At 38.1% G+C, this 15,797-nt stretch overlaps 2 protein-coding genes across 4 annotated transcripts; both read right to left on the reverse strand.

Moving 5' to 3' along the window:
- Positions 1-4,192: 4,192 nt before the first annotated feature.
- klhl40b (kelch-like family member 40b) lies at positions 4,193-8,640 on the reverse strand. The gene is made up of 6 exons (XM_026292018.2): positions 7,156-8,640; positions 6,396-6,556; positions 6,189-6,296; positions 5,911-6,096; positions 4,995-5,144; positions 4,193-4,585 (listed from the first exon to the last, which is right to left on the reverse strand). The coding sequence occupies exons 1-6, from the start codon at positions 8,284-8,286 to the stop codon at positions 4,474-4,476; spliced, it is 1,848 nt and encodes a 615-aa protein (XP_026147803.1). The 5' UTR covers positions 8,287-8,640; the 3' UTR covers positions 4,193-4,473.
- A 325-nt stretch (positions 8,641-8,965) lies between these two features.
- hhatlb (hedgehog acyltransferase like, b) lies at positions 8,966-14,710 on the reverse strand. Of its 3 annotated transcripts, XM_026292020.1 has the most exons (13): positions 14,542-14,710; positions 14,200-14,258; positions 13,349-13,486; positions 12,569-12,636; positions 12,366-12,479; positions 11,765-11,959; positions 11,476-11,685; positions 10,829-11,000; positions 10,481-10,625; positions 10,340-10,375; positions 10,052-10,253; positions 9,834-9,975; positions 8,966-9,751 (listed from the first exon to the last, which is right to left on the reverse strand). In XM_026292020.1, the coding sequence occupies exons 3-13, from the start codon at positions 13,452-13,454 to the stop codon at positions 9,543-9,545; spliced, it is 1,599 nt and encodes a 532-aa protein (XP_026147805.1). In that variant the 5' UTR covers positions 13,455-13,486; positions 14,200-14,258; positions 14,542-14,710; the 3' UTR covers positions 8,966-9,542. The 3 variants fall into 3 exon arrangements, with proteins under 3 accessions (XP_026147805.1, XP_026147804.1, XP_026147806.1); XM_026292019.2 differs by lacking the exon at positions 14,200-14,258; XM_026292021.1 differs by lacking the exon at positions 14,200-14,258 and having other exon boundaries at positions 13,349-13,549.
- Between the last annotated feature and the right edge of the window lie 1,087 nt (positions 14,711-15,797).

Consider the following 15,797-nt stretch of genomic DNA (forward strand, 5'->3'; position numbering starts at 1 on the left):
TCTGAAACTTTAAGCTACTAATTACTTTGTAGATTTTATCTTTTTATACCCTCTGACTTTACAGAAAACCAAATATGGTCTAGATTTTTTTCTGATAAATTGAAGAATCCATTGTTCTTCTGCTATTGTTCTTCTTCTTATGCTATGTAAATGATAAAAAACATTATTAGACAATAGGCATCGCTGCAAATCTGAAAACAGTGTTGTACACATGTATGATTATCTTGTAGAACATAATGTACTGCTGTAAATGAAGCTGCCCAACAATAAATGATGTAGATATAATTACCACAGTCTTAAAGAACTAGAGCAGTAAAATACAACAGACAAATTAATGCACCAATAATGAACAGATAATAGTAGGGGACCTTTTTTTTTTACACACGATTGCTTTTTCTTTTAATACTTTAAGTAGATTTTTCTGGTAATACTTTCACATTTTTAAATAGGTATGGTTTTAAATCCCAGACTTGTAATGGAGCATGTGATGTGTTTCCTGATCTCTTCATCTAAAGGATCTGAGTTATTCTTCCACCACTGGTGGCAGCTCAGTAAACTGTACTCTCTGAGCAGCACTGCACTAAGGAAACAACCACAAAAACTTTCCTTAGAGGCCATAGTACTTTGGGATCATAAGAAAAGGCAAAAAAATTGATTTACCAAGTATTTTTCCTCTTCAGTGACTTCAGAAGCACTACCCCAAAAGGCAATACTGAAATACTGTGGTTGTATTTTTTGTGTTTGCCTTATACTCTGAGGGTTTTGACTTTAAATGTTTTTTTTTAATGTTATGGATAATGATAGTAGCTGATGGTAATGGAGGAGGGTTAGTAGTTGTTACTATTCATTTTATGCACTTTGATTGCCACACTAGCCCATAATGGGGACATGTATGCAGTTACAAGATGACAAACAGGAGAGGTGTAATGGTGGATCTAATCCAAAGGCATACATTTAACATTTAAATGTACCAGGTGGCTTTTGATGCTCATAAATTAAGTACAAAATCTATAAATCACAGTGATTTTCTCTGTATTATTTGTTTTAAAGTGATCGGAGGTTGTGGTTAGTAAGTTGCAGAAGTGGCAGACCAGGGCTCGACCAGTGTTTTGTTTCCTACAATAACACATTGGATCATTTGCTGTGGTGTGGCATCCCGCACGTTGCGGACAACTCAGCTGTGAAGAGTCAGTTATGTGTCACCCTGCAGATAAACTGGTGTCTCTGTGCTTCAGGCTGCCTAATTTGCACTGTGCTGCTCTTTAACAAGCATCTGTCACTGCTCCCAAAGGTGCATCCAAGAGAAATTTTAGGACTTACCAGTTTGCACCTATTGAAGAGGGTTAATATGTGACTCTTCTGTTACATCTTATGAGAATATTAAAAGGATGGTGTCAGTTGATTTTATTGATTATTGAGAATGATAATTATTGTGAGCACTTTAAACTTCAGTTTATGTTGTAGGCTTCTGTTGGTTGATACAATAGCAGTTATTTGAAAGTTTCTACCTGAATATTGTTCCTGGCAGATGTTCAGTCCTTTGAAAGAGCAACCAAAGGGATGATAAAGTGTTTGTTCAGACCCTACAAAAATACTAAGTACTATTGTAGGTACCTGCTTGGATACAGATACTGTACAAATGTTATACTACAGTTTGCCTCAACATCAAATTTCCAAACTAGTGTAGTATTTATCAGTTTTTGTTTCATGCAAAACAAACACATGATATTCATAATTTAGGACAGTGACACTGAGCACATGAGTTTATTTACAAGCCAAGAAAAAATATCTTCTGAAATACCTATTGTTATATTCCACTTTACAAATTTTTTACATTTCATGCTCCAATATCCAGAGAAAGTTTAGAGACTGACCAGACTGTGAGGACTAAATCCACCATGAAAATCGGGATTATTTAGCAAACAGGCCATCTGGGAAAAAAAAAAGAGAAGACATAACTGTGACAGCATCAAAGCAAGACTTTATGGAGACACACTTGTGGACCCTTACAGTAACCAAATGCTCAAACAGAACAAAAATCAGTTCAACTGAGGACATTTTGCACAGTGGTTAGGAGTCTAACAGGCAGGTAGGCTTTATATTGTTTTAATTAGCCAAATTCTCCTTTACTGAGGCTACCAGCCAAAGGCCTGTATTATATTAGACAAAGGTGGACCTGCCCTTGTCCTTAGATTGTCAGTGATTAAATGGACACCATAGTGACTGTGCATTGCATCCAGGGAAATGTTTGTCACATAATGAAGCACTGAGGTTGCATTTGGTTCAAAACAGATAATGCTCTTCATAAGTTTGCCCAGATGGGTCTTTGCTGGGACTTGTTTTAGGTTTAGCAGCTGCTAGCATCAAAGCGTGTGTCCGAAAGGATTTGATTATGTGGCCTTCAGCTTCCAAGAAAAGTGTTGGGAATATAGGTACCTTATTTTAGAAGCAATTACTAAAGGTCCATAAAGGTCCATGAGCATACTAGAGAGAAGACATTGTGAGAATTTAAAGAAATATGCTTTGAAGATTTTTTTTCTTTTTTAGGAAAGAAAAGTTTTTTTGTTTATATTTTTGGGTCAAACTTCAAATCACAAGATAGTCAAGTCAGAAATATAATACAATGCATCAATAAATAATACTATATACTAAATTAAATAACAATTTAAAAAGGGAAAATTAATTGGGAACTTTTTTCATTTAGGTTTCTAAGGTTTTCCAACAACTCCCCAAATGTCCAGCTTCTCAAATGTGAATATTTTCTTGTTTCTTTAGTTTTTTATGATAATAAAATACATATTTTTTGGTGTTGGACCATTAGTCAGACAGAACAAGCAAAAAGCACTAGTAAGGAGAAATATTTCCCTTAACTTCCAATTACCTATCAAGAGAAAAAATGCTTTTATAGTTTATTTTGCTTTCAAAAGAGACATTAAATAGCACAACCTTATAAAACCTAAAGGCTAACACACATTAATAAAGTCTGAAACTCCTCATCGTCTGTGTTGAAGACAAGACATGCACTTGATATACTTTTATAATAAAAGTAAAAGCTTTAGCTTGGTTGAAAAAGCTGGTTCTCATTGTGTTTAGCCAACAGTGTTTTTAGCTGCACAGGCCTCTTGATTGCTCCGTTAATGTCAACACACACACAAACCCTGAACCAGTCACATCCCTGGATACACATGAACGTCTCTATCAAATATGTGAAAAACTGGAAATGTGGTTAGGATGGTTAAACATGTCAAAAAATAAAACAATAAAAGTAATGAACTGAAAATACATGTGCTAGTAAAAAAAAAAAAAAAGACATACAAGGGTGAAATTTAAGTTTGAATTGATTTTTATCAGCAAATCAGTGGTGAATGAAAATAATAAGCTTTAATTAATTTAATTAGAAACTGAAAGTTGACATAAAATTATATATTATTCTTTTTTGCACATTAGTAAAATAATTTAATTAAAGCTGTTATTTATTGATGTGTTTGGTTGTATTTTTTGACTTATCAGATAATCTTTTATGAAATTTTGGCAGTTTCGGGGCTCGAAATTAGAAAAGTTTATTTTGCATGTGAAATTTTAGTTGACTGTTTTAATAAATGCGTTTTCCGCTTTCTGGGCAAAGCTATAAGAGACAATAACTATAGGCCCCAATGGCACAGTTAATTCAAAGATGTAGCCTATTATTTACATACCCTCTCCATTTCCCATACCTACTCATATTGCTGCTGTGTTAAAGAAATCATAATGTGTACTGTTATTTGCTGATTCTCTACTTTGTAATGTAAACACTATGTCTTAGTTAACTCGGGTGTACAGAGACCATGTGTAGGCAGTAGTTGTCAAGTTTGGCTATATTAAAATACTAAAAACAGTATAAGGACAATAGTGTCTAGAGGTGCTATTAACATTAGACTGTATTTTATGTCTTTTATTGTATTATTGACTAGTGTTTACTGTCTGTAACACAACACAGCATAATGAAATCATTTCAATATTAAACAGTATAGATATATTATTGCAAATCGAGAAGTGTGCTGTTTTATTATTTCTGCATAGAGAAACTGAAATCAGTTGTTTTTCACGTAAATCATGTTTTAACCAGGCTGTCTCCCTGAAGGATCATGAATTATGACTTTGCTGCCATCTATTGGGAAATGCACAACCTCCCACCAACACTTTCCTCAGACAGTTTTAGCTTTTAAAGACTTGACTTTATTTTATACAGTGTCACAATGTTTACCGTTTTACAATCTCAATCAGATTACAATCACTGAAACACACATATAAAAGTGTCAGTCATATAAGAAAAGTGTGAAGTCAAAATCTCAATTACAACTGCAATGGCGTTTTGAAGAAACAGAAAATGAAACACACTAAGCTGACTCAAGGTAGATCATCGTCCTCTCAAGCCTGATCTTTGTACTGATTTGAAACGACCGTGAACCTGAGCAGTGATTCGTCTTGACACTTTTACATCTTGGTCAGACGGAGAGTGTTGAGACGGACCCCCAGAATAGTGGCCCCTGAAGCGTATTGGATCTCTCTGAGGATCCCCTTCCACTTCCTGTCTGTCTCATTATACCTGAGGAGGTTGACAGACGTTCATTTGTCATGAAATGTAAAACAGGGAGTATTCTGAGTAAAGTATGCACGCACATTTGATGGAGGGTATGGCTGGGCGATAAATAAATCATTAGTGTTTATTTCAAACATCCCTGGAGCTGTTTTTCAGCATCACGTGTAACACATGAACACTGTGGAGCACATAACTTTATAACGGCTGAAAATGGCACTCCAGTTTGACTTCTCTTTAACATGCAGTCCATTGTAATGAGCCACTACAAAGATAGATTATATTTTTTGATTTTGGCTGGCCAAAGTGAAAATATTTAAGTCAAGTCACCTGCTAATTTCCCTTTGTGGTGTTCATCACAATGTGCTGAATGCTTGAATGAAGAAGTAGAAGAACTGTGTCTATGACTGTGACCCACCTCCAGATGTCGTTCATCTCTTTTGGAACAAACTCATCACTGTCCTCCAAAGGCGTCATGCCAAAGCCTCCCACAGCATACAGCGAACCAGCCAACGACACCAGGTTCAGAGAGCTACGGTCCTGAGGAAATGCTTCACAGTCTGACCATCTAAAAATGTAAACATACAGGACATACAAAGGTTGCTTTGTACAATAAAAATTTATGATTGACGGTGAAATGATAACTGCTCAAGTCATTTTGGTTCATAGAAATAAATTTTGTGGACCCTTTAAGCAATGTAGTCATTTAATAGTTTGTTCCCCAACAAATCAGCTGATTTATTATTAGAGCAATAAATTGCAAGAACTAAATAAACAACCTGGAAAAACAATAAATTAATGTAGTAAACCAAGTAATATATCCATCTATCATCTATAACACATATTCTTATTCTGGGGTCTGGAGCCAATCCCAGCCGACAATGGGTGAGAGGTACACACTGGACAAGTCACCAGTCTATAACAGGGCTGACACATAGAAACAGACATTCACATTCACCCTAAAAACAATTTAGAATCACTAATTAACCTGACCCCAAGCTGCATGTCTTTAAACTGTGGGAGGAAACTGGAGTATATGAAAACACGACACAGAAGGACCCTGGGTCAAACTGGATTCGAACCTGGAACCTTCTTGTGGTGAGAAGTGCTAACCACTGTTTCGCATACCAACCCAAATAAAATATCTTTGGCATGAAATTTCATTGTTGAAAATAGCAAATACAAAAATTGTAAATAAGACTCATCATAGTGGCCACACATTAAAAATAATTTTGAGGCCACATGGTGACTTCAGGACCCTAAACCCTCTGACACCTACAGCGACGACCACATTCACTTTTGTCAGCCATATTCACTGATTTTGATGAACTCACTTGTTGGTAGCGATGTCGTACACCTCTACAGAATCCGTCAATCCATCGTCGGTGACGCCCGCAGCCACATATATATTATTGTTATGAACAGCTGCTCCAAATAAGGAGCGCGGCGTCTTCATGGGAGCAAGTTCCTTCCATTCAAATCTCTTCACATCAAATGCATACATCTTCGTTAGACAGCTCCTTTTCATAAGTGACAAACAAAAATGTGCCTCTGAGAATTTTAAATAAAGGCTTTACAAAAGATTCATATTTTTATTACGCCATATACTCACTTGCTATCTCCTTTTCCTCCAATAACATATATAATATCATTGTGGGATACAGTTGCATGTCCATAGACTGGGTAAGGAAGTGGCTCAGATTCATCCCATTTAAAAGATCTGTAGATGAGATACCACAGGAAACATATAATTACTTAGGACTCACTCACTGAAAATGGCATCACAATAAATAAATACAGATTTGGTACAAAAGCTCACTGTCTGTCGTAGACCAAAACTGAATCCAGTATATGCTCCTGCTCCTTCAGCTCCTTCCCTCCCACCACAAAGATGGAGTTCTCAGCCTCAGCCAGCCCAAACAGGAAGCGGGGAGATGGGACAGGTGGCATCGCCAGCCAATCAGTATTGACCGGGTCATACTGAGGTCACAGAAGTCAAACATCTGTGAATGGTTTACTTTTACACCAGAAAGATGCTGTGGTACTGTACATACCATTTTACATTCAAACAGACAAAAGTATGTATCCATATGATTTATATATGCAAACACAATGTATACTCAGTTTAAAACCCTTTAACATTTAGTTTTCTCCCTAAAATAGATTTACCCATTTACATTTTCTGATAATATCACATAGCCTATAATTTATACTATTCAGTTCCTGTTGTTTAAATTGCTAAGTGAAATATTAGACCTATAATTCTACAATTTGTATGGCAACATAACTTCATCAAATATATTTTCAATGTCTTACACACATTTTACACATTTTCTCAAACAGTTTTGTGGATTTGAGCAGATCTTAATTCACATTGGGTTTTAGGAGGATTTTAATTCAATTAAGAACAAATTCAACAGTATTTTTGTTGCATAATAGTTATAAAAGTTATAGAGCTGCTGTGGGACCTAAAGTATTAACCCTGTGGTGCACCCAAGCACAAAGGGTCGAAGGGACATTAGCGTTCCCATTGACTTTTTTGAAGGTGCATCAAAGGGTTAAGTATGAGAGTCTCCTACCTGCAGGAAGTAGGAGCAGAGTGGGTCGTCCTTGTTCTGTTCATCAAAGAAAAGTCCTCCTATCACAAAGATCTGGTTTTCCTTGGTGACCAGACTGGCATGGTTTTTGGGAATCTGTGTGGAGAGTGATGCTACAAAGCAGTCATTCCCCGACGGATCGTAAGCCACAGCACCAGCGTCATTCAGCATCAACATCAAGTCCCTCATAAACATGCCAAATCTCAGGTTGTCATTTAGGATGCCTGGGAGAAGACCTTCTTCCTCTTCTTCTTTATCCTCACTGTCTCCTTGTTTTTCTGCTCTGCCAGCCTCCTTCTTGCTTTTGCTTTTTTTAACCTCCGGCAGTTTCCCAGAATGAGCATCCCTAACCAGCTGAAGTTTCTGCTTCATTTCAGGATTTGAGGAGATCAGCTTGTTTTTCTCTACTTTCTCTTGAAAGTAATCCTCATTGACCAGACGCAAACGAACGCAATCCAGTAAACCTGGCAGCTCTTTTAGCCTATTCTCAGTGTCCCGGGATACCCAGTTCATCAAAGCCTCGAACACTGCTTCCTCTGTCTCTACATTTAGGTTGTCATTTGATAATATAGCTGCTAACTCACTGGGGAGCAACTGGAAGAATTCCTCATCTCTGGAGATGAGCTGGAAGCGCTCGCAGGCATAGTTTCGGGCAGAGACAGCCAACCTGGAACAGTCCAGCATCAGACCAAGCCTGAAGATAGCCAGACAGTTGCTGAGGCTCAGACGCTTTTGTAGGAAAGAGACACATACAGTGAAAATTGAAGGTATCTGGTACATATTAGCCACAGCAAAGATGTCCTGGACATTCTGCTCTGTCACATTGATTTTGGAGGTGTACAAATATTTGAGGACCAGCCCCATGACTCCAGGTTCCACATCCTCCAGGACGATCTCTTTCTTTTTGCTCTCCTCGAGGTCAGACAGAAAAATAGCACGGAAGTACGAGCTGCAGGCACAAAGGACAAGCCGGTGACATGGGAACTCCTTGTCTTTGATCTTCAGCACACAGTCAACCAGTTTGTCATTCTCTAGCAAGTCATACAGGCCGTCCTGGAGCAGAGTCTGCTGGTACATCCGGGGCTCGTCCATGGGGTTTATAGGTAGAGCCATCGTTGCTGCTGAGGTGTAGTTTAAAGAGCCTTTCTGCGGCTGCAAATGAAACAAAGACTAACTCTTTTTACCACAGTAGTTCTGATTTCTATCCTTGAAAGAAGATTCAGAGACACAGTCAGTCTACAATTAGACTACACCAGCTGGACCCAGGGGCAGCCCACTTTGTCAGCTGTCTTGACCCTTCAACTCAGCTCCAACTGAAACGTTATTTATAGACTAGGTGCTCAGTGTGGCGCTATGGGCTTCATTCTGAAACATGAAATGCTATATCCATGCTACAGTCTGCCATGTGCACCTAGAAGTCCACCTCCACCCTCTCTGTAGGATCATCCAGCAACTCAGACAGCTGCTGCATAGCTTCATGGGAAATATATCCGATCTGAGTGACGGGGGTCTCTATGGGAGGAGACTGCCCTCTGGGGTCTCTGTGACACTGTGAGTCATCACAGTAACAGTGTCACCCTGCCTTTTTGTTATGTTACTATATTTGCATTATATGGATATTGTACCAGTCTATTGTTGGTTACATCTGGACATAAGAGACATTATTTAATTGCTGCTAAATTATGAAGCTAGTCTCTGTTGCTTCAGCAATGATTTGATGTGTTTGGATGAAGACAAAAACAAATAAAGATAGCCATCCCTGTTTGCCACATAAATAGGAAAATCTCCCATATTAAGTGTTGCCAAATGCCGTTTATCACACTGTTCAGGTCCAGGCAATGATTCACCACAGGCATGACTTTAGCTGTTCCAATGGACATTGTTAAAGGTGTTTCCATCAAACAGGAATTTAGCTGCAAACTACTGATGTAATGCTACAGAAATACCTCACACCCCAATGACAGGACACAACACTGAATCACTCGGAGTAAAAAGGCCCATTCGTTCATATTCAAACAACTCAATAGGCAAGTTCAAACGCTTCCTATCAACATCACAATGATGAAAGTTTGATAAGCATTTCACAAAATAATTTTTACTCTTGATTTGATTTTAAAAACTCTGAATGTAACACTTTGAACAAATCTTTAGTGTTTTTTGAAACCTCTGGTATAAATACATTTAAATGGTGGTAAACCTACTGCAAACATACAGTTAATGATGTTTTTGACATCAGCAGAAGTAAAGCTTCCATTCATGAGTTAGATTATAAAATCTCAATTGGAAATAATACTGTTCCCTGCTACATCCTACATTTCCATTATACATTGCTTCTTTGTTTTTGGAAGGTGAGGTCAAAAAGCAAATATCTACTCTGCTTTTTCCTTGTTGGGATCTGTGACTGGCTGAGCATCAGAGGTGGTTTCAGAGCTGGTCAGGTCACTGGTGCCGTTTGGAGGGGCAGCAGGAGGTAGAGGATCAGGATCATCAATTAAGGCCTGTGTCCTCTCTCGCTCCTTTATCACTTGAATCAGGCAGTAGGTCACAAACATGGCAATAATGGTGGTTACAGGGAAGCCTGGGAATGGAAGAAAAACCACCACTGTTACTAGAATCAGTCAAAAAATTTAGCCCATGTCAAAATCAAAAAACAAAATCACCTTTGAGAAGCACCCGTTTGGCAACCAACTTGGCAAAGTCCAAACTATTCAAGGCCAGGACATTGTACAACACAATGCTCCAGAAGTTGAAAGTATTAAATATGGCTCTGATCCGGCGGGACATCGCTTCAGACATTGCCATCTGCAAATAACAAATTTTAAGTAAACAAAAAGCAAATAAACAATAGCCTAACTGAAGCACATCTTCATTAACCAACCTCATAAGAAGCAAATGGCTCCATGGAGAAAAATCTGGCAGTCCACAGCTCAAAGTTAAGCCCAAAACAGTTAAAGAAAGCCCAGAGCAGCACCACCTTGCAGGGTCCTAGCCAGAGGATGGCGACGCCAAACGTGCACAGTGTAGCCACCAGCTCCTCCAGCACATTCTTGTGCTTTCCACCCAGGTAATCATACACATACCTGTGGAAAATGATACACTATAAGAACCCAAAAGTTTGACAAGATTATTACAACATTTAATTTATTGATCTTTCTGAGACACTCACTTGCATAGCCAGTCATTGATTCCCCTGTCAAAGTGCCTACAAAAATAATAAATAAATAAAAAGATCAGGTTTGATATATAATTATACCAACTATAATAAAGTGCCTAAGTGTAACTGTAACTAAATGTAAAAGCAACTCACGTTTCAGCAAACACATAGAGCATAGTGATGCACTTTGGTGGCTTGGGTGGGTCCAGATGATCCAGTCTGGATATTGTGTTGATGACTCCAAACATGACAGCTGCTTTCACCCAGTCATACACCAAATTAAAGTAAGCTAGGCCAACTGGAAACAATGCAGCCACATTAGTTATGCAGTTGCTTTATCGTCATTTCAGTGAATTCATCATTGTACTTTTGCAATAGAAAGCCATTAACAGTAGATAGAACGTGTCACTTTGTGCCAAAATCTATTGTAATTAATGTGCCACAGCATTTGATGAGACACTTGTGAAAGTAGGAATTTCTGTGAGGTGCAGTAGCACAGACCTAAAGCCCAGTCAGACAGATGTTTTAGCAGCTTCATGTCAGTAGGGATAGTGAGGATGTACATGAAATGGAACAGCACGTCCACTATAATGACGACTCCCAGGTGGATCAGGCCGTGCACACTGATATTCCACATCTCCCACTCTTTCCTGGTCCGGTCCGACCTGTTGACCTGCAGGGGGCAGCACACATGTCACAGAATCTCTACATATTTTACTTGAAAAAATATAAGGTAATGCATTCATAACAATAGTGATGACATCCATGTAATTGTCCTTTGAAGATATGAAAATCCTTGATTTATCAGACTGAAAAGTAACTAAAGTGATGGACCTTAAATGACATTTAGAGCAGTAGAAAGCTCAATATTTTCCTCTGAAATGTAGTGAAGTCAAAGTATGAAGTGACAGAAAATAGCAATACTAGAGTAAAATACAAATACCCTAAAACTGTACATAAATATAGCACTTGAGTAACAGTACTAATATATATAATAAATAGTTTTATTTTATGGAGTAACTACCCAAAAGGTTAGGATCCACCTCGATAACTATGCAATACCATCTGATGCACTAAATCAACTAGGAGCAGGGACAATTGAGCAGCTGGTTTACTGGAATAATAAATACCACCCTGGTTTAACTTACTTGAACATAAAACTTATCAAAGGTCATGATGGGTCCAAAATAGAAGAAAGGGAGGTAGAAGTTGTATTTGAGCAGCTCCAGGATGTTGTAGTTTCCATCTTTCCTTTCACAGTTTTCCAGCGCAAAGCTCATACAGCGCATGATCGTAAACCCACAACCTCCATAGAAAAGTACATGACGCAGTTCAAAGTCCCCCTCCACAAAACCAGCCTAAAGAGACAGAAAAGGTAAAATATTAAAAAGAGACATGACATTCATTTTCATGAAAACACTTTAGGCAACACTTTACCTGCCAGGACACAAAGGGTTCACACTTGAAGGTTGCAAGTGTGCAAAGACCAGTGACAAAGCAAAGCCAGCGGATTTTCACTAAGGAGATGCTGTAGAGCAGGATACAGTGGGACAGGATGAGGGTGACGTAGGTCCAGCCCATACTGGTCCACACAGCCAGCACCCCATACACCATATACAGCAAAGACCTGTACTGTTGGGGAGAAAAACAGTGTTTACATGAGGCCACCTGCTATTGATAATATTTAAATTTCCTTTTGGGTATTAATGAACTTGTGCTGTGATTAAAGTGGCATAACTGATATTGCTAAATGTTGTGGTACATTTCTATTTATTGCTTTCTGTGTCTCATTTTTCTGTCCATCTGACTTTCAGTCAGTGTTTTTCTTTCCACCTGCTGTTCAGCTGATGATATAAAAAGCTACTGTGCAACGCTGTAAAAATAAATTGTGACAAAGAGGATTTCAAATGTCAACTATTCATAATAACACAACACAGTGAGAGATGAACCCGATCGCTCCTTCTACCTCAACTCATTCTCATCAATCATCCTACAGCATCTTTATCAATTGATAAATTAATCAGTTCATTAGAAGCACCTGTGGAGCCAACATGGAGCAGATCTTGGCGAAAAGCACATGACCTGAGAGAGCAAACAGGATGTGCTCTCTGAATCTGGAAAACCACATCATCCACTCAAAATCAGCCGTGTCCTGTAAATCACGGAGGAAAAGATAAAGGTTGAACAGAGCATATATGCCTACCTTAAATGTGTTTTAATAAACTATGAATATTCACTCACCATTTTCCTCCCAAAGTAGTACCATCCTGGCTTCACGCTGGGTTTGAATGTCCTTCTGTTTGCATTTGCTAGAACAGGAAAAGGAGATGAGAAAAAAAATGTGGATAAAAAAATAAAAGAGAGAAAAAAAAGATTGTTATGCATATTTTATATTGTTACCTAATGTGATATTTTCTTCTTATTAAAAGATTTTCTTTCTTGCATACAGATGTGCAACTTTTCTTACAACTGACAGTGAAGCTCACAATATGCAGGGCCAACACAGGGACTATTTTCATTTACATGGACACCTGATCTCCTCTGCATGGTCTGCATAGCTCCAACTCTTCACCGTCATGTAGCAACACTGTCCCTACACTGCACATTGTGTTGTCTGTACGTGATCATACTAGAGGAGGCCTAATACACATCTTACACTATATCTCCACCTAGGGATCACTAATGAACCGATTTGCTGATGTGTTGTAGAGCTTGTAATGTTTTGCATTAATCTACTTTTGAAAAGAATAGCATTACAGTTGCTTAAAGTTATGATATTATGACACATTTGCAAATATGTTTAATCAATGCAGTTTTTTAAACTATTTTTTTTTAAAATCTTAAATATATGTACATGTCCATCTTTTTATGTACCTGTTTACCTGGGACTGTGGGTGCTTGGACAGAATCACTCACTCATTAATCCCTATTATATTTTTTATGTGTGTGGACCAGATGTGTCAGATTAAGACTGAAAATCAACATGAGCATGATATTCTATTACTGCATCCTTATACTCACAACTGGACACCTCAAAGATCCAGCTGGCGGCCCAGAACATGGCCAAACAAAGCACCACATTGTAGAAATAGATCTCATATTTGGGAAGTGCAGCTTTGATCCCCATTGTGACACAGACAGGTGGCGCTCCTGAGGCTCCTGAAGACACAATATCAGACCAATCAGCACTTGTCTAAACAGATACGACAGGTTTCACCTCACCTGTCAGGATAAAAACAATCACTGCATCAGGAGCAAAGACACATTATGGTTGTCAGCACACTGCACGATCCTGAACTGGCAGCTGTAAGCCTAAAAGTAAAAGGTAGAGTGCAACAAGGACATTTTAATGATTGTATGAGACTGTAACTAAAAATAAACTTCTCAACTTGTCAGCTGTAAAGCATTGTACTTGCCATGATATATTATTTGAGTGGGAAGGTATGTTTGAGAATGGGAACATAACAAAAGTCATTTACTTCCTGTGATATTTTAAGAACTGTACTTTACCTTATATCTCCTTTCTGTGTTTATACTTTTATCTTTTTACTTTTACTCCACTGCATTTCTGAAGGATTTTTAGCATGTTTATTGCATTTAATGTGTATTGGATAGACAAAATTAGTGGTAATTTTGCAGAGTTTTGGAACTTCTCAACTGTATTTCGAATCTAAGTACTTAGATCCTTACAGGAAATCAACAATGTAAAAAAAAAAAAAAAAACCCTTTCATGCTAAATGTATAACAAGTAAAGGAACAATTCTTCTAATGCAAATATCCCCTTTCTGTTGTATTATTGTGTCATTACTATATAATATAATGACATAAAGCAGAACTTTGTTGCTGGTCAAAGTTTAGCTTATTTTACTTACATGTACTGTTGGGTAGCAGCATACAAGCCTTAATCACTTAGGAATTTTCCCTGTCTGACCTGCTTGACATGTTTATCAGGAAAAGAACAGAGGAGGGCAAATGAGCACATTTCCACTGATTAGTCTTCACAGAGCTAAGACCTGAGTGAAGCTGTCTGCTTTTTTAACGTTTTAACCAAACAACTCGTCTCCTTAAAAACCCTCCCTGTCAGTAACAATGTCTGGCTGAGATGCCTGCTGTTAAAATGCCACACAGTCATGCACTTCAGCTTGTCCTCCATAGCACCTGTTGTAAGAGGCTACTGACCTTGAACAAAGCAGTTGCAGGAGCGAAGAACTTACTATTTATGAAGAAAACGCTTCTCAATTTCTTCGAAAGGGGGGAGACAACTGTCACTTTGAAGAAAACAATCGTAGGAAACTGTAAACTTTCACATCTGCTGTGTATCTAGACAGTGCAGGGTGGGCTGTGGGTCCCACTGACTCCCTGAGAGGGAGAGCCGCCGGACAAAGGTGACATGATGTATTTATACTTTGACCACTGAAACAGAAGGGGGCAGAACAGGAGAGCTAATATAATACAGTAGGTTACACCCACACATCATCTCAGACGAATTAGGATCATTTCTCTTGGCATGTTAGGACTTATCTCTACTAAATGGTGCAACAGGTTACCCCACCTGGAGCCACGTAGTGTAATAACTCTATTTTGTGCATAATATGGTCTGTCTTCATGTCAACTATACATTTTGCAGTAATTATTCCATTTATGTCTAAATTGCATTACACCATTAATTTAAAAAAGATTTTGTGCAATTATTTTACATTCTTTACACTAATTAAAAGCCTTCTTCTCTCGCTTTTGTCTCATTGGGATTTTCCATATTCCTGATTGCCAGATCTGTTTTGGGAACATCTAAGCCTGTTGCAATTTTGAGCTGTGACCAAAGGCCCATGCCTTGAATTCTGCAATGAATTGTCAGCTGTGCAATGACATGCAACACAAAGCAACCCTACATTTAAAAGTACATGGTTCATGTGTACATTCAAAGCCTGAGGAGAAATGGACTCTGAGAGCCCTCCAACATGTCTTTAAGACACTTTATGAATCTCCAGATGCTGCTACATACTCGATCTGTACATGACATCATTTCTGAATACAGATACAGTGCATGGGATTGTAAATTCACCTGCATAACCTTTAGCTTATATATTATTGTATTAAAGTTTATTTCAAAAGACTATTAATATAATAATAATAATAATCCTTGATTAATCCCTGGTAAAAAAAAAAAAAATGCAAAGAAATGCAAAGAAACAATGAAAAGCTCATGACAAGACTGTACCAGATATGTTTTGAACAGGTTTTTATCCCCTTGATAATGTAATGGTGGCAGAAAAAAGTGATTGTGTTGGCATCTTTCACCATGTAGTAAGCAAACGTATCCACATGTCGTGATGTCCTGAAAAAGGCAGCAGATTTTAGGACAGTAATAATACAAGTCTAATGAAAATTTGCACTTTCTCTTTCAGCTCTGCAATGGCTTTGTTCAGATCCTGCTCTGAAGTCCCTTTCTCCTTCAACCATCCAGTCATCC

Source organism: Mastacembelus armatus, chromosome 20, assembly GCF_900324485.2.
Source record: "Mastacembelus armatus chromosome 20, fMasArm1.2, whole genome shotgun sequence".
Classification (NCBI taxonomy): Eukaryota; Metazoa; Chordata; class Actinopteri; order Synbranchiformes; family Mastacembelidae; genus Mastacembelus; species Mastacembelus armatus.